The following is a 17,811-nucleotide window of genomic DNA, read 5'->3' as shown; positions in this document are numbered from 1 at the left end:
TAAACCCTAAACCCTAAACTCTAAACCCTAAACCCTAAACCATAAACCCTAAACCCAAACCATAAACCCTAAACCCTAAACTCTAAACCCTAAACCCTAAACCATAAACCCTAAACCCAAACCATAAACCCTAAACCCTAAACTCTAAACCCTAAACCTTAAACCCTAAACCCTAAAATCTAAACCCTAAACCCTAAACCCTAAACTCTAAACCCTAAACCTTAAACCCTAAACCCTAAAATCTAAACCCTAAACCCTAAACCCTAAACTCTAAACCCTAAACCTTAAACCCTAAACCCTAAAATCTAAACCCTAAACCCTAAACCCTAAACTCTAAACCCTAAACCTTAAACCCTAAACCCTAAAATCTAAACCCTAAACCCTAAACCCTAAACTCTAAACCCTAAACCTTAAACCCTAAACCCTAAAATCTAAACTCTAAACCCTAAACTCTAAATCCTAAACCCTAAATCCTAAACCCCACCCTTTAACTCTAAACCCTAAATTTATGACTTTTGATAAAACATTAAATGCTATTTTTGTGACTTTTGATCTAGAGTGCTAGTTTGGGAACATAAACTTGATTTAGCGCTATTTTTGTCTTTTTCTCATAATCAAACCCCACTCCATATCTTATAAGTCACACCACATGCACAAGATGTATGTATATGTTAAATAGATACGTGTGTACTTAACTTAAACGAGTCGTAACACATTCATGGAGGCGTTGCTCTGCTCCGAGATACTCAACAACAACATCAGAAGATCCTCTTCTTCTTCTTCTTCATATACATGGCCAATAAGCATGCATGATATCCTCCTCTTCATCTCCCACAACCATGGACAGAGACAACAACATTCCTAGATTCGACTGGGATCTCTCCTTCTCCGCCGTCGTGTCCTCCCCTTCCATTGGAACCGACGCTATCGGAGCCATCGAGTTCGACCCGAGCGGAGAAATCTTGGCCACAGGAGGGATCGCAAGAAAGATCAGAATCTATCGTTTAAACTCTTTGTTAGGGACGTCACGTGATGATGATGATGATGATCACGTGGAGAGTTGTATCTGCACGCCGGCTAAGCTTAGCAGTCTCAAATGGAGACCCGACTTATCCGGTCGGGTTATCGGGTCGGGAGATTACGACGGGGTGGTCACCGAGTACGACGTGGAGAAAGGAGTGCCTGTTTTCGAGAGAGACGAGCACGGAGGGAGGAAGATTTGGAGCGTTGACTACACGCTCCGCAACGGTTCAGCTTTAGGCGCGTCTGGATCCGACGACGGAACGGTTCAAATGTGGGACCCGCGGAACGGAGGGTTGGAGGAAACGGTTAGGCCCGGAGGTGGAGCGGCTGCGATATGTTCGGTAGAGTTTGATCCGTTAGGTGGAAATTTATTAGCCGTCGGATGCGCTGATCGGAATGCTTACGTGTACGACATCAGAAGACTCGTTGACCCGATATTCGTGTTAGACGGTCATACCAAAACGGTGACGTACGCTCGTTTCATGGATCAACACACGATCGTCACGGGTTCGACCGATGGGAGCTTGAAACTGTGGGATATAGCTAACGGACAGCTCGTGGTTCGCACGTTCCGAGGGCATGTTAATAGCCGGAACTTCGTGGGGTTGTCCGTTTGGAGGCACGGTGGTTTGGTTGTGTCTGGGTCGGAGAATGATGAAGTGTTTGTGTTCGATAAGAGGTGGGGAGAACCGGTTTGGGTGCGTGGGTTGGGTGGTCAAACGGACCGGTTCGGGTCTGACCGTCGGTTTGTGAGTAGTGTGTGTTGGAGACAAACTGATGAAGATTGGTGCACGCTTGTGGCTGGAGGATCTGATGGGGTTTTGGAGATTTTCTCGGGTATACGAAACTAATCAATACTATTACATATTTTCTGTTTCTTTTCCACTCATGATTTTACAATTACAAATATGTTTTGCAGTTGGTTTTATTACTTCATAAGTGTCTATAATTAACGTCTTAATGTTTTAAAAGGTTTGTAACTTATATATACATATAAAAACAAAAAACAAAAAACAAAAAAACTTATATATTGATAATTTGTTCAGTGATTGCATTTCAAATACTTGAGAAATAATACACACTAGATCTTGATCCGCGGAACCGCACCGCGCAGATTTTTTTTTTAATTTATTTTTATATAAATTTTTAATATATATGTTTCTATCAATTTTTAAAACGTAATAAGTTTACAGTATATTTTTTTCATTGAATAGATTGTTTCAAACTTTCACATGTATTTGTATCTTCTTCTATATATATATTTTCGGATTATTATTTCATTATTAGAATCGTAACTATATATAAAGATTATTAAAATATTTTTTTATTGTCATATTCAAAGATATTGTAACATTTCATAAATTTATAAAGTTTTTTAAAAATTAAACTTTTCGCTTCATATATTTATATTATCGAGTAAATAATTAAACATTTAGTTTTTTGTTTAATTTTTAAAATAAACTATATATTTTAAAATTTGTTTTCATTGGTTAAAGTAGTAAAGATTAATCATTGTTAGATAATATGATTTTTGTTATTTAAAAAAAAATCTTTATAATTTTAAAAGTTAACATCGACAAATATTTAAATATTTAACATATGGAGGTATAGTATTACAACGTTAAATTATATCTATTTAATTTATACTATCTATAAATCCAATGGATATTCATCTATTGTTTAAATCTAATTATTTATAGCCCAATAAAAATTTCTGGTATGCCAAAAATTTAAATGATAAGATTCGAGATTAAATGTAACATGTCTTTCTAGGAATAAGTTCATTAGGTCCATTTTTAAAAAAAATCATACATTAATCAAAATTGTGACTTCTGTTTTAATATATAAGATTCTATAAGAACTTGAGATTCATAATGGGTAGCAACTATTTTTTCCTCTCTTAGAGCAATCTTACTGAGGATATCTACCCACAGGTTCTCAAAACATTATACAATATAAATTTAATAAATTAATAAGATGAATATTTTAAAATTATGGTAAACCCAATCCAAAACATCTTGAGATATTTTTTAGGTTTCCGGTAATTCTAAGATCCATTATTTAATTGTTATGTATACACAGACAAATATTTGGGATGAGAATTCCATGGTGAAAAATTCCCAATGGAGTTTTTCTAAGCAGCATTCACGAATATAATTTGCAAAGACCGTTGAATATTTACATAATATGAAAAGTTCCTCAAGTTTAAAACGATTTTCTATGCCGGCTCCTAACTCAATTAACGAGATTTCAAACAATTTTTATTTTTTGAACACAAGAGATTTCAAACAATTATGGTAGCAAAAATGACGTGCGAGCTAGCTCCATTGATGAAATACATCTACAGAAGTGACCTTGTATTATAACTTTATCGACAACAAGAGACATGGATAGACATCGCAAATACTTGATCGTTCATACAGTTTGAATATGATATATTGATATGCATCTTGAAACTGCTACAACATAGTTCAAAATTTAAACAAGAAAAAGAAACTTTAAACATGAATAAAATTACAACAACCCATAAATCGATTAAAGAACGCCTTTCTCCACCGGTGTGACATGCAATTTTGGAAACCTTAGACCAAAGACAATTTCTCGACTGACTCTCACTTCTAACCCTAGAACCAACTATTTTTTTTTTTACAACAAACAGTTAAGTATCACCAAGTACTTACTAGATAAGTGAATAACCTCTTAAAATTTTCCATTTTTTTTCAATTTACGCTTAGTTTCTTTTCTCTTCTGAAAGAGTGAAAACGCATGAATATTGACAAATACTAGAAACCGATTCAAAAAATAATTATCTAAATGATCATGATGATATCGTATATATATAAAACAAGTGGAGCTGTTCCAAAATTTTCACGTCGGCATTTTAGCGGTTAACTAAAAAAATTACAAAAGCATTTTCAGATACTATTAGTATCTTATGTAGTTCATACATTTTTGTTACAGCTATAAGCAAAAATACAAAGTTTGGAACGAATATTAAAATTTGTGGAAACCTAATATTGTTGAATCCCGGCCCAAACTATCCATTGGGTAAAGTGGCCGGACAAAACTTTGCAACAGGCCGTGACAACAGAAGATGTCACGAGGATGGCGCCAGAGTATTATATCGTGGCCAGTAAGCTTCATATACTCAATGGCTTACTATTAGTGGCCGTCATTAGATCATCGTCTTCTATCAAATGTTCAACTTACGAAGTCTTTACACCAAAAAAAAACTTACGAAGTCTTACTTAAGGCAAATATAGATAAACAAACATGGCTTGGAGATTAATAATTAAAAAGAAAACGCGAGAGTCAGAACAAGTATGGAGAGGGCATTTCAATACGAAAATGTCAGCAAACCCATTTGGGTCGTGGCACATAGATATTAATAATAGTTTCCCTCAAAATGAAACCATATTTGTTAAATTGCAATGTATTCAACAACTTTCTTACAAAAATGTATAATATGTATTTAGTATAATACTACTATTTGTATTCTTTTATTTATATATATTTTTAATTTTTGTAATGTATTGTAAACTTGTATACTATTACAAGTTTTGATGCAGCAAATAGGAGGAAAGTGTTGACTCACCTACCAGACAAAATACATAAAATATCCTAACAAACAATTATTATATATATTATTTTCTTACAAAATTACTAGGCATTTTCAAATATACATGGCCAAGTTTCTTGGCATCGCAAACGGCAAGTCCAAACTGTCTGCTCGCACTTGATAAGCTTCGCGAAGGTACACCTTTTTAACATATTGATTCTTTATTTTATTTATTTTATTTTTTATTTTTTTTCAAAAAAAAAAACATATTGATTCTTTACATTCTTTAATCAGTTATTTCGTTTCCTTTCGTAATCATTGATTCGAAGCAGACAAAGTGTGTTTTGTCAGCGTTAAATCCGGATACCTGGATTATAAAAAAAAAAAAAAAAAAAAAATTCCCCCTCTGGACCACTTTACTCATTTATATAATTGGTCAATTTACAATTATTTTCACTTTCGCACAACAAAAGTATTGATCACTTTTACTTATTGTCAATTTTGGACACTAATCCATTTGGCATTGATAGTGTTTTTGAGTTTGCTTTTGTATAAAGAGACCATGACAAGTGAAATCATCGTACTCTTTTTGTTTTCACTTTTCACAATAGGTGCTTTAGTTTTAAGTAGTTCAGATTAACTGAGGTCTTAAAGATGGCATTAGTCTCTTTTTGTCAAAAACTGTGATAGTTACGTTACTAAACTTCAATGAAAACGTTAGGTGAAAACATACTGAGAAATGATTGGTTCCAAAATGGTCAAACTATTAGCAGACAATAACCAACTTGGTTAAATAATACTTAACATATTATCACCGTAACATAAATTTTCCTTGTGAGTGCAATTTTGTCAATAACTATATTTTATCAGGCATTATAGACTTTGTTAGAGAAAACAAGAAGAAGATAACAAAAGACATTTGAAAACAAAAACAAGCAAAGATTCCTTATTCTCCCTTTGTCCTAAATCTTAATTAAATACTTTAGTTTAAACCAAGTGACTTGGGTTTACAACTAATTCTTGCTTACATATTCCTCCAGACTTTTATCATGGCAGCTTCGTAGCTAACAACCTTCTATACTTACACATAACATACATATATATACACGTGTGGACACTTTATTTCATTTGATTCTGCATGGCATAAATATATGAATGTCCTGTGTCTTTATTATACGACGCAGCCCCCATTTAACCATATCCTAAAAGTCTCTAGACTATGGTTTTCTGGTTTAATTAAAACGTTATTTGTGCGTTGGCGTTTACATCAGAAAACAAATAATGGTCTCTCTATCTATGCTTATCAAATAATTGTTTCTATAATAAAAAAATATTATAATGCTTAACTATGCTATACTCTCTCTATATGTCTCTGTCTTTCTCTCTCATTCATCATATTTACACAAGTTTTCTCTTAATTAGGACAGCTTGAGAGAGAAATCAAGATATGGGGAAGATGACCAAATCCGGAGAGAGACCAAAACAGAGACAGAGGAAAGGGTTATGGTCACCTGAAGAAGACCAGAAGCTCAAGAGTTTCATCCTCTCTCAAGGCCATGCTTGCTGGACCACTGTTCCTATATTAGCTGGTTTTTTATTCTTTATCTCTGAAATCTTTGATTAGAGTCTTAATCCTCACCATTTATTGTAATCTCAGCCCTAACTAAATGTAATTATTGTGGCAGGATTGCAAAGAAATGGAAAAAGCTGCAGATTAAGGTGGATTAACTACTTAAGGCCAGGATTAAAGAGAGGGACGTTTAGTGCAGAAGAAGAAGAGACCATCTTGATCTTACATTCTTCCTTGGGCAACAAGTAAGAAAAAACCCTAATGAAAAACATTAACTTAAACATGCAGTCATGAATCTAAATCCAGATTGTGTTATAATTTACGGCACATGAATATAGATAATTAATTACGCTACAAGTTTCACATTTTAGGAGTTTTTTTCATTTGTTTTTATAATTTTGGGTCTGATTAGGTGGTCACGAATTGCAAAGTATTTACCGGGAAGAACAGACAACGAGATTAAAAACTATTGGCACTCATATCTGAAGAAGGGATGTCTCAAATCTCAACCACCACTCAAAACTCAAAGGTCAAACCTAGCAGAATCTTCTTCTTCACCAATTTCTTGCGGAAAAAGAAATCCAGAAACCCTAGACCACGTGATCTCCTTCCAGACACTTCCAGAGAAACCTTATTCACCACCATCACAAGGAAGCAACAAAAACATGATGAACAGCAACAACATGCCTAAGCTCTTCTTCTCCGAGTGGATTACTTCTTCAGATCCTCGCGTCAACTACTCCTCCGAATTTACAGATTCATTGCATATTAATCAAACTCAAAATAGAAATGAAGACGAAGAACTGATGATGATCAAGAACAGCTACTCTTCACTTGAGGATGATGTCATGTTCCGTACAGAGTTTCAACAGCCTCATCATGAGTATGCTAATTATTATACTTCTGAGGATTTCTTCATCAACAGCGACGTAACTTACATGTAAAGGTAACGTAAATCAAGATCATATGATTGTTAGAAGAAGACAATCAAGTTACTTGCGCTACAAGGCAGAATCAAGAAACCATATATGAATTCTTAGAAAACATGAAGAAATAAAAGTTCTTCTGGGAAAAGCTTGTATTTTTGTTTATATCTGGTTTTAGTTATTTATTTTCACGACAATCTGTATATACAAATAGAATAATTATTCGTATATATGCCAGTGTTATTTATTTGGTTATGTCCTTTTCTTTGCCCAAAGACTCTACTATTGTCGTAGAACATTTCAAAGTCAAATTATTTTAACGAGAAGCCATAACTATGTTACTTGATCATATCATGTTTGAAATTAAATAATCATCTGTCATAATCAAGCTTGATTTGAAAATAACAAGAATAACGAGAATAATGATCGTCACGGGTGTCCATTTTAACGCAATATCCTGCAAAATTTGTAATAAAATAAAGTACAAACATAAGTGACTATAGCCAAAGACACAAATCCACAAGTGTGACAAATGTATTCCTTATTTGACGAACCATGCATGTGAATTTTTTTTCATATACCTGAAGATATCGTGAGCACCAAATGGTTGAAACAAACATTCGACGATCCAAAGACGATATTTCTGATGTTGCTTGCATAAAAAGATAACAAAACTAAATCTTTTGAAGAAAAAAAACGTTTTTTTAATTTCCTGAAAAAGTCAAGAACAAGTACCTGAGAGTTGTCGTCTTTGCATAAAATCATTCAAATGCTCAGTAACTACATCAAGTTCTTGTTTCCGCGAAGCATTCAACTTCGATAGGTTAGCCTGTGTTCTCGTATCCATATATTGCTTCCTTATTCTCCCTATGATCTTACTAAACCTCACGAAGCTATAGGGTTTTGAGGTTGTTTGGATAAGTGTTGTCTCACCGAAATTATCAAGTTCCTTCTGAAGATCCTGCAGGTAATGAAAAAGTAGCTTTCTTGGGTAGGACGAATCAGATAGCGCGATGTAGCATATCTTCTTCTCCACCAGGAAGCTTCACAGTTTCAGCAGAGAGATTAGAATGGCAAAATTGAAGAAACAACATGAAGCAAAAGTAGAGTAGTGATTAATATGAAATGATACTGGAAAGAATGATGATCAAGCAAGATGGTCATCTTTGGATGTAACAATGGGTCTTTGGAAATTTGTTTTAGGAGTAGTTCGGCTTGCTGTTGGTAGAACAAGAAACTAGCGTTGTCTTGTTGATTTACATAGGTTTGATCTTGTGCTAGAGGTAATCCATCTTCAACCCTACCAACTATTGTTAGCTTCACCATTACTGTTTCTTGAATTGTTCACAAAATAGATAATCTTATGTAACTTTCACATATAAACAACGAGAGAGACGGAGAAAGGATTGAAGATGAAGATATTCCATTTGGGTATGGAGAAGAAAAGAAACAGAGGGTGGTGGTCGGAAGTTAACGAATAGAGACTTTAGGGACAAACCGAAAATTAAAGAAGTAAAGACTTGAGGGGTTTTCTTGTTCATAAACACAACTTTAAGGGAGGGGAAAGAATAAAAGTTTTCTATTTTAGGATTGAAATTGATTAATTCAAATTTGATTTGGATTTTAATTTTCTTCTGGATTTCCGGTTGGGTAATAACTGAAGCACAGATGAAATCTAGTCTAGTATGCATCGATCTATAGTAAAGTTTCAATTGCCGGTCCTTTAAGGACTAGGGTCTGGGAGACATGCTAAGATGTGTGAGGCAGAAAAATTATGATATATAGAAACGCTAAAGCAACAGATCAAAGATTTGGATTGGGAGTTAGAATGAATCCTACAGGAGAAAGAACGAAGAACAGGACTCTTACGAGTCCTTAAGCAGCAAGAAAGCTCAACAGCAGGTGGTGAATCTTAAGTAGATACATTGGAAGCTAGACTGAAGCAACAATTAACCACTAGAGTAGTCTGAATGTTTGATTACGGTCAATGAACTGGAGAGTCAGGTTAAGGAGTTTAAAGAAAGAGATCGAGGATCGATCACGAGCATGAGAACCTGACAACAAAGAAATTGGCTGAAGCAAACGACCTTCGTCTGCAGAACAAAAATCTAGAGGAAATGCAAGAGATAGCAGAGAGTGAGATTACGTAACAGAGAGAGAGACAAAAAAAACGTGGAAGAGAAGCACAAAGATTTGTCGATGAAAGTCCAGAACAGATGCTTGAAGGTGAGGTTTCCGAAGCTCACCAAGATGAGAGACGAATCAAAATCAGCAGGTACGGAAACAGAGAAGATAATACTAGAGTGGGAAGAAAGAAAGAGATGAGTTTGAGAAAACTTTGCTTTAGCTAAAGACGAAGACAAGACAGCGCAGGCTACATAATCTGAATAGAGAAGTAGAAGGTCTAAGCCTGCAGTACAGTGAATTACAAAACAGCTCTGTTCAAGAAAAAATGGAGAATGAAGAATTGAGAAAAACAAGTATCAACTTGAAAGTATCCAGAGGAAAGAAAAGGACATGACTAGAATCCTAGATGAAAGGCATGTAACTATAACACTAAGTCTTCATGTTTCATGACTTATTTAAGATTCTCACTCGACAATAACAGGATGAAAGCAAGGTCACAGGAAAAGGGGCAGAAAGAGGAGAATCTAACAAATCTATCAGATGAATTGGCTTATCATAAGAACAAAAACAATTCAATGGCGAGAGAATTGACAGAAATGGAAGAGAGATATTCAGAGAAAAGCCTTGGAGAGGTAGAATGAGAAAGACAACAACTTGTGATGGCTGTCAGAAACCTCAAGAACGGTAAGTAGTTTTAGTATCTGTATGGTTACATGCGAGTACTATTCTTGTAACATCACAGAAGAGGAATACTATATGAATATGGTCCATTAATTATGATCTTCAAGAAAGCGATAAAAGTACACTTACATAAAGATTGGTCCACACTGAATTTCTGACTGTTCATTACTTCCAGACCAGTTTTGTTTGGCCTCCAGATCCATTCCCAGCGAAAGATAGAGACTGGAAAGAAGAGAAAAAAAACAATGGTGTTAATGAATCTAAGTTATATAGATAGGATCATACAGAACAGATACCTGTTTTGCTCGCTTATCAACTGGCGTATACGACCTAAGAAGCGAGTCAAATCTCTCGTTTTGTGGCGAGGCTGAAGAATTCTTGAACCGCTTCTGCTTTCTCTCTTCTGGAACTCTGCTACTACGAGCGTTGCCTCCTTTATGCTTGAAAAACTCTATTACGGAAGGACTCTTCCTCTTGATATTCGGTTTCTTTGCGTCAACTCGAGTTTCCAGACTAGAGGGAGTGAGATGAGAGAGAAGAGATAGTTGCTGCTTCCTTTCTGTACTCCTTTCTCTGACTCTGTTGAGAAAATCAACAGTCCAAGGAGAACCTCGTACTGGATCTGGAGAACGGATTGCGTTTGATAGTGGAGACCCACCAAAATGTGATATCTCTTCTTGAAATGGATGATCTGTTGTGGTAACTGCAGATCTCCGTGTTAAGACTTCTTCCAGAAGAGTCCGTTGCCGTTTTGCTGGGAAGTTATCAACATAGCCACGCAAAGGAGTAGTGGATCCGGAGGGTAGCCTCTCAGAACTGAAGTTAATCTCAGCTGATGTTGGGAAGATAGGGTGGATAGGTTCAGAGAAAGATAGCTTCCTTGCAGACTTTGATTTCCTCTGATCTTCAGCAACATCAGAGACTACTGGAGAGAGCCTGTTATAACCTGGAGAAGGAGGGAAATCTTCATCGCGAAACTTACTATTCTCTATGTTGATAACTTCACCTTTGTAGTCTCCCATGAAATTCTCGGAGTTTCTAGTGTCGTGCAAGTTAGCTTTCCCCATCACAGGAAACTTGCGTCCTCTGTTCTGACTCATGGATTCATCTGTAACGGGGAAACTCCAACTTTCAAATCCAGGAAGGTTATCCTCGACTCCAAAATCAGTCTCCCAGAACGTGTCCTTTGATGAAGAACCAGGTCCTGACTTGTTGTCAAACCTCTCAGGATCTTTAGATGGCCAAGAGTCATTAGGATGAATGATCCCAGAAGGTTTGAGAGGTGCATCGGGGAACTCAGTGACAGGGTCAAAATGAAACATCTCATGATCTCTAGATGACCAAGGATCCTCAAGTTGGAAATCCCCTGAAGGCTTGCGCTTCGAACCAGCAAACTCTGTCGAGGGAACACAATGGACCGAGTCTTCCATATAAGTCTCATCTTTCCCAGTAATGTACTGTTTCCTTTTCGAACCAGAATGGACATTGAGATGGTGGGTGTCTGAGTCAGCTCCAGAAGATACAGAAGAAGCGCTGTCTGTCATTACAGATTTGGAGTCCTCCCTTGCACCGTATCTGCATAATGAACTGAAGAGTTCAACACTCTCTTCAGGTACATGATACTTTTGCAACATTTGAACCTTGCTACTATGTGGGAGCTTCATGAATTCGAGAAGTGATCCAGAAGATGACAGAATTACATGAGCTGTAAGCGGGTTCACGGAAGGAAACTTGGTGAGAAATGATTCTGCAAGAGATTCTGACTCAGGCATTTTGGCATGGACTTGTGAAGATTTAACAGAAGATTTGATACACCTCAGTATTATTTCATCACTTAAATCAGCTGACGATGAGTAAAAGATCTGTAAATTGATTCCCAGGCTGCCAGCTGCTGCATACAGTTCATCAGAAGAGTCCATTACTGTAGCCAGGCAAGTGGGTACCCCCTCAAAAACCTGCAGAGAAAAACAATAATAACCATTCTTTAAGATGTGTTGTGGACTCATTTTGCCAGTTTAGAAGAAACCATGGCAGACACATTAATGGCAGCAAGCAAAATTCAGTGATACTTACCATAACACAGGTGCTGAAACCGAAACTCAATGACGTCAAAACATTGGTTGCGATATCCCCAATCCATGAAAGTGAGCTCGAGGAAGCACCAATAGTAGCATCCGACTTCTTACTAACCTTTCCACAATCATACCAGACTAGACAAATCGCAGGACTTAGCATCAGGTCCACAGGTAGATCGGAATCGCGCTCCACAACTTGCACTCCTTCTTTTTCCATTGCCAAGACCTTTTGATACGTACTTCTTCTGGATATTATCATCTCCTTGTCAACAGTTTTTGTGTTCACTACAATCACACCTCTTTGGTCAGAGAGAACTCCATGCTCATTTATCCCAATTTTTCTTCCAGATTCTTGAGGCACGGAGTCAAATTTAGATTCCTTCGTAGATTCTGAAGATTCAGCGGAACACAAACTTTCAAGTGGAACAAAGTTCAACACTTCTTCCAACCACCCAGTTTTCATCTCAAATTCATCTCCCTAGAACAGACATTAAAGTTCAGTACTAAGTTCATATTCGGGACATGTACATTCAAACAAACAGTTATGTTACAGGCAGCTATGGAAGAAATGTGAAAACAATTTTAGATTCCACAGTACATAGTGCTGAACTTGTCTAATTCCCAGACACACACTGAAAACATTATCAGTGATATAGGTAGCTCATCTGCTCTGGATTAGAACCCTTCACTCACATACTTCAACCATAACAATACAAATCTACATGTGATCTTTATCGTTTGAAAAGTTTGAACGTTGAATGCTGCTTACCTTTACCATTTTGAGACTATAAGGTACTGTAACACCTGCAGAGAGTTGCCCGCACGCACTGGACATATCCAGCTCCACTTTTATAAAATGAAAGCAAGGAAAGGAGTCCAACTTTAACGGAGATGAGACTCTGGGCGATGCATTTGGACCTCCATATTCTACAATGACGCTGAAATTCTCCACAGGAAAAGATGGAGAAATGCGCCTAGAATAAAATAGCAAGAACTAGTTAGCTAGCTTGCCTACTCTCCAAAAGAAGAGTTTAGCCAAAATGTTGAACAAAAATAGATAAAGGTATGTTTCTTAGCATGAAAAGATCCAAAGAACCAAAAAAAAGCAATTCACCCAAGCAAATGTCATCATAATATGTCAGAAGCAACATTATTTAGTAGTATCTAGCTCTTGCAATCATCATAATAAAAGACCCCTACTGTTATCCATCAACATATTTCTTCCCTATCCACCTCCCATAAAACTCATGTTTCAAAGGCTATGTTCATTGAGAGAATAATATTATAGCAAGAAATGATACTCACTCGTAAGCGACAAGCAGACAGTCTGTGGTTGGCAGGAAACAAAGTTCTGTTGCTTCATAAAGATTCGGTTGATTTCCACTTGGGGACGGACTGTTGAGCTCATTGTAAGATAACCCCATGAACACCAATAAACTCTTCAGCGAGGACCAGAAAACTTTTTCTGCCAAAAGCAACGCTTTGGAATTCCCACGGACAACTTTTGACTGTAAAATCCCCTGGATAACAGCTAGGGATGGATGTGATCTAGTGATGTCTCTCTCAGTTGACATGTGTTCTGATTCAAATGATGAGTAAAGCGTGTGTAATCCTAGCTTCATGGGATTTGAGCTCCGACATAGCTTGTTAAGATAGAGATATGCCACACGGATACCAAAGAAACATAAATACCATGTCATCTGTTTAATTGCTATTAGCAATGCAAACGTGAAGGTCTTATCATCAGCTGACGGTGTTTTGTGGACATTTGCCTTTCGTATGCAATCGATAAGCTTTCCTTTCGAAATGCTGAGTAATTTCAGTTTATCTTCTGATAAAGTTGAAATCAACTCTTGTTCATCCTTCACGAGAGTTAAATAGCTCTTCTCAAAATCCCGAACAAGGGCCAGAATATTTCCTGAAGGGCGAACACTGTGAACTTTCATATCCTCTGTCTTCGAGCTTGGGTGCATGCCAGCAGATACACATGAAGCCTTTGAGTCAGTGGACGTAATTTTATGGTTGGCAGTCTTAGCAGCTTCGACTCTAGACTCAAGATTCTCTTCAATCACAGCTTTCTGAGGATCCATGAAAAAAGTTAAGTCATCAAAAGCAGACATTGATTTGAACACCAGGGCAGCCTTTTTAGCATAATCATCCCTTCCACAATCCCGGGAGCCTGTTTCTGGACAAAGGCGTTCCAATAACCCATGAGAAGTATTGACTGGAGGGTGCTCATCAAGGGTAGATATACCATAAAAAGGTTCAGTGCATCTCTCTACAAGTGGCTCGCAGAAAACATCTTCAGAGAGCACGAAATCATAAACCCATCTATCTCCTTCTAAAGATTCCAAATCATAATCAATGTTGCATGTAACTATTTCTTCAGACAGATAATCACAAAAATGGGCTTCATGGTTGTGCTTTGTCTCCTCAAGAAGGTTCAACGGCAAGTATATGTCATTTGATGCCGGAAACTCTTGAGGCTTGATCTTTGACAAATAATTCTCATAAATGAGTTCCTGAGATCTTGTTATCCCATAATCATTTAAGATAGGAGTAGGCATAGACTTAAAGGCATCATCTGCGAAGGCAAGTTCAGAACTGACAACTAACTCATCGAAATTCTTGAAGTTCATCTCTTCACTGAACATCCCGGGACATATTTCTGGCTCAGCGGCTTGTGGAAGAGAAAGGAAGCTACCAAAAACATCAGATATCTCCACATCCAAGATCTGAACTTCCTCAAAATCTACCGAGACCACATCAACAGCCAGCTTCCCCTGTTCAAACTGAAAGCTTTCCTCAGGATTTGGTATTTCCAAGATAGTCACTATATCAATTTCCTCTGGTACCACATCAGACTGGACACTCTTGTTTGAATAGCAATCCGTGGAGTGGATATCCAATAGATCATAATCCTTAGAGCCTATAAGCTCCTTAGGGTTGATAACGAGAGAACTCTCTGTATCCAAATCTCTGGGCTCAATCGTTTCGAGAACAGAAAATATTTTATCAAGCATAGACAAGCTTGATAGTTCGTTCAAGTTTACTTCATCCACTTCTAGAAGGGGAAATACGGCATCTCTGAACCATGGTCGATTCTTGCGGAAGCATTCATCTTCTCTCACCGAAGTACTGTTCTCTGTGAAGTAATCAGAAGAGATGCAATCAACAGAATAAATCTCCTGCTTGATGTCACTTGAGCTCTTTAGGATAACATCCGACTCCTCGAACTTAACCTGCAATAAGAAAACTATCCAAATTCAGATACAGAAGTAGCTTAACAAGCCTACAAAGCTTCCATGAAAATGTTTAGTTACCGGCTCATTTTCGATCTCTAGAACTTTAGAGAGACATTGTAGATCCTCGATCTTGGATGAGAGCTTATTCTCCTGTATTTTCAAAGATACCTCAGTATCACAACGAACGAGAAGTCAATGAACTGGCACATGTTTACAATGAATGAGCAAATACCATTTCTAAATCCATCTCTGGAGTCTCCAGCTGAACAATGTTCAAATCTAGTGTAACTTTCTCCTCAGTGGCCTCTCCTTCACTCTTCTGCAACAGATCAGTACTTAGATTATTCCAATTACTGTAACTATCGCAGATTCAACGGAAACTGTGCCGTTATCATGATTCCAGATCTATGCCAGAAACGAACAATCTAGGGATTCGAAATCTCACCTCGAGGAACTGAGGATCTCCACGGCCGAGAATAAACCTCAGCTCGTCTCCGAGGGAAGAGTAATCCATCTCGAAAGCTCCGTAGTCGACGCTGACGCGATCGGGAACCACGTCGGAGAGGAACTTCGATAACGCATCTCCGATAGGGAGATTATCGATCGGGAGAGAGAAGCCTTCGACAGGTTCGAATCGAAGAAACTCTTCTCTCGGGTCGCGGAAGAGAGGAGCCGGGAAATCATCGGGAGCTGGGAGATTGAGGAAGCCTAGGGCTTCGTAAACCTGAGAAGGCGGAGTAGAGAAGTAGTCGATGTTGAGAAATCGACCTCGCATCGTACTCTTTCGGGGGGGGGATTCTTAGTGGATGTGACTTGTGAGAATGCTGCAACGGAGACGACGACGGCGAAGAAGGAGCTATTTTGAAATTGGCGCTTTAATTCTTCGCCGATCGATTTTAAGAAATAAAATAAAAAAACAGTCAAAATGTGGAAGAGAGTCTATAGGTTTGGGAGTTTGGGTATGTATCTAACCGGATTTGATACGGGTTCAATCGGGTTTCAGTTGTTTAGTGGTATATTAAAGATTGGTTTGTATTTTTGGGTTTAGTTTGGATATAACACACTACAAACTCAGTCGAATCCGTTCAACTTCGGATTCAGTTCAACTTCGGATTCAGTTCTATATCGGGTTTCAGTTATTCAAACACTTGTTTGTGATGATTCAAATGTACATATTTTAGTTTAAAAAATTGGCAAGTTTAAACAATTTACACAGATATAAATTTGGTGATATTATTCAGAAACAGTAGTTCAGAGAAGAAAAACATAAACAAGTTAAAAATTAAGAGAGACTCTTAAAGGAACTTTGCAAAAAAGAAATAAAATGACTCATCTATTGTCCCTTCAAAATTATTTTATGGATTTTCCTCCACCTAGAATAAATATTAATGTTAACCCTATTCTAACCTTCTAATCTAATCTATTAAAACTAAAGTACAATTATTACTTAACTCTAAGTTTTCCTTAAAAGTTACAATCATATGCATGCCATTGAGATTTAAATCATTCATAAATAATATTTTAATAATTTATCTCTCATCAAACCGTGCTTTTTTTTTCTCTCTTCTAAATATCACATAGAGGAAAAACGAAACTTTTTCTGATTTTTCCTTAACATAGTGAAATCTTCAGTGATTTCTAAAGATCAGATCTTTTGTTTTGTCTATATTTTTAAAAATCAAGCTTTACGTGATAGATACCTTAATATCTTACTGTGTCGAATTAAAGTGATTCGCTTAAAAAATCAAGAATTCCTTAAAACTTATTACTATTTTTTAACTAAGTTCAGCTTATAATCAAACAATAGACGGAAGATTCATGAAGTTTTCACGATATCAGCCAAAAAACGAGGAAAAATGGTGTAAAACTCGTGGAAAACCATGCAGCCGTCGAATTTAAACCACATAAAACTTAGAAACCTAAGGGAGAAAACGACCAGTAATTATAAATGACGTAAATACCTTTCATTAAAGATAAAATTATTAAACATGCAAAAATGCAAACTGGCCAGCTCGAAAACTCACAACCTGCGTTTCCAAAGCTGACTCAACCACTACGCCAAGTTCTCTTTATTGTATATCAATAAGTATATTTCAATAGATATATTTATAATCTATAGCCACAAAAACATAAAAAACCGTAAAAGTTATAGCTAGGCGTAACCCGAGCATACAAGGAACGCCCAACGAGTTTCCGAACAGTGGACTAAACTATTGTTTAAAGTTAGAGACTGAGTAGACGATTAATTTATAAGCCATACATATATTTTGGTTACTATAACCAGTGTTCTTAAACTAACATATGGTTAATAAATTTTAAATGCTCGCTATCTTTTTTATTTCCACAAAATATTCCTAATATATATAAACATAATCTTTAACCGTCAATGTGCCTAATTTATAACTCCCACATAAATCTATAAGATTGTAATTTTTCATTTTCAAAAAAAAAAATCAAAAATATAGAAGAAAATGATCGAATCCTATATACTAATACCAAAACACAAACACAAACATATAATCTTATTGTATATCATTGAATTCAAAATTATTTACAAACGTTGTATTAGGTTTATTATATTATACATATGCGAAGCGAAGTGGAA

At 36.6% G+C, this 17,811-nt stretch overlaps 4 protein-coding genes across 5 annotated transcripts; 2 read left to right on the top strand and 2 right to left on the bottom strand.

Annotated features, from left to right (window-relative positions):
- Nucleotides 1-616: 616 nt before the first annotated feature.
- Nucleotides 617-6,079, top strand: LOC106334170 (WD repeat-containing protein RUP1). Its single transcript, XM_013772497.1, has 2 exons — nucleotides 617-1,860; nucleotides 6,010-6,079. Exons 1-2 carry the CDS (start codon nucleotides 810-812, stop codon nucleotides 6,012-6,014), a joined length of 1,056 nt encoding a protein of 351 aa, XP_013627951.1. The 5' UTR covers nucleotides 617-809; the 3' UTR covers nucleotides 6,015-6,079.
- LOC106334171 (transcription factor LAF1) lies at nucleotides 1,785-7,325 on the top strand. 2 transcript variants are annotated; one of them, XM_013772498.1, is made up of 4 exons: nucleotides 1,785-1,860; nucleotides 6,010-6,171; nucleotides 6,268-6,397; nucleotides 6,565-7,325. In XM_013772498.1, exons 2-4 carry the CDS (start codon nucleotides 6,030-6,032, stop codon nucleotides 7,094-7,096), a joined length of 804 nt encoding a protein of 267 aa, XP_013627952.1. In that variant the 5' UTR covers nucleotides 1,785-1,860; nucleotides 6,010-6,029; the 3' UTR covers nucleotides 7,097-7,325. The 2 variants fall into 2 exon arrangements, with proteins under 2 accessions (XP_013627952.1, XP_013627953.1); XM_013772499.1 differs by lacking the exon at nucleotides 1,785-1,860 and adding an exon at nucleotides 4,715-4,777.
- A 124-nt stretch (nucleotides 7,326-7,449) lies between these two features.
- LOC106333885 (25.3 kDa vesicle transport protein) lies at nucleotides 7,450-8,408 on the bottom strand. Its single transcript, XM_013772271.1, has 4 exons — nucleotides 8,211-8,408; nucleotides 7,813-8,121; nucleotides 7,660-7,715; nucleotides 7,450-7,535 (listed from the first exon to the last, which is right to left on the bottom strand). The coding sequence occupies exons 1-4, from the start codon at nucleotides 8,402-8,404 to the stop codon at nucleotides 7,450-7,452; spliced, it is 645 nt and encodes a 214-aa protein (XP_013627725.1). The 5' UTR covers nucleotides 8,405-8,408.
- Nucleotides 8,311-16,085, bottom strand: LOC106333884. Its single transcript, XM_013772270.1, has 9 exons — nucleotides 15,652-16,085; nucleotides 15,439-15,525; nucleotides 15,285-15,356; nucleotides 13,267-15,203; nucleotides 12,731-12,935; nucleotides 11,960-12,439; nucleotides 10,183-11,841; nucleotides 10,016-10,108; nucleotides 8,311-8,385 (listed from the first exon to the last, which is right to left on the bottom strand). Exons 1-8 carry the CDS (start codon nucleotides 15,979-15,981, stop codon nucleotides 10,052-10,054), a joined length of 4,827 nt encoding a protein of 1,608 aa, XP_013627724.1. The 5' UTR covers nucleotides 15,982-16,085; the 3' UTR covers nucleotides 8,311-8,385; nucleotides 10,016-10,051.
- Nucleotides 16,086-17,811: the final 1,726 nt, after the last annotated feature.

The sequence above is a fragment of the Brassica oleracea genome, chromosome C3 (genome assembly GCF_000695525.1).
Source record: "Brassica oleracea var. oleracea cultivar TO1000 chromosome C3, BOL, whole genome shotgun sequence".
Taxonomy (NCBI): domain Eukaryota; kingdom Viridiplantae; phylum Streptophyta; class Magnoliopsida; order Brassicales; family Brassicaceae; genus Brassica; species Brassica oleracea.
This window is presented reverse-complemented; position numbering and strand designations above follow the sequence as displayed.

What these genes read in the sequence shown, in the direction of transcription:
- LOC106334170 (XM_013772497.1), top strand. Translation starts at nt 810, where the DNA reads ATGATATCCTCCTCTTCATCTCCCACAACCATGGACAGAGACAACAAC.
- LOC106334171 (XM_013772498.1), top strand. Translation starts at nt 6,030, where the DNA reads ATGGGGAAGATGACCAAATCCGGAGAGAGACCAAAACAGAGACAGAGG. An exon ending in CACTGTTCCTATATTAGCTG is followed by an intron (nt 6,172 to 6,267) that starts GTTTTTTATTCT and finishes TTATTGTGGCAG; the next exon opens with GATTGCAAAGAAATGGAAAA. An exon ending in CATTCTTCCTTGGGCAACAA is followed by an intron (nt 6,398 to 6,564) that starts GTAAGAAAAAAC and finishes GGGTCTGATTAG; the next exon opens with GTGGTCACGAATTGCAAAGT.
- LOC106333885 (XM_013772271.1), bottom strand. Translation starts at nt 8,404, where the DNA reads ATGGTGAAGCTAACAATAGTTGGTAGGGTTGAAGATGGATTACCTCTA. An exon ending in CTTGATCATCATTCTTTCCA is followed by an intron (nt 8,122 to 8,210) that starts GTATCATTTCAT and finishes GAAACTGTGAAG; the next exon opens with CTTCCTGGTGGAGAAGAAGA. An exon ending in GGTGCTCACGATATCTTCAG is followed by an intron (nt 7,536 to 7,659) that starts GTATATGAAAAA and finishes CAAATTTTGCAG; the next exon opens with GATATTGCGTTAAAATGGAC.
- LOC106333884 (XM_013772270.1), bottom strand. Translation starts at nt 15,981, where the DNA reads ATGCGAGGTCGATTTCTCAACATCGACTACTTCTCTACTCCGCCTTCT. An exon ending in ATAGTCTCAAAATGGTAAAG is followed by an intron (nt 12,440 to 12,730) that starts GTAAGCAGCATT and finishes TGTCTGTTCTAG; the next exon opens with GGAGATGAATTTGAGATGAA. An exon ending in TTGATAAGCGAGCAAAACAG is followed by an intron (nt 10,109 to 10,182) that starts GTATCTGTTCTG and finishes TCTTCTTTCCAG; the next exon opens with TCTCTATCTTTCGCTGGGAA.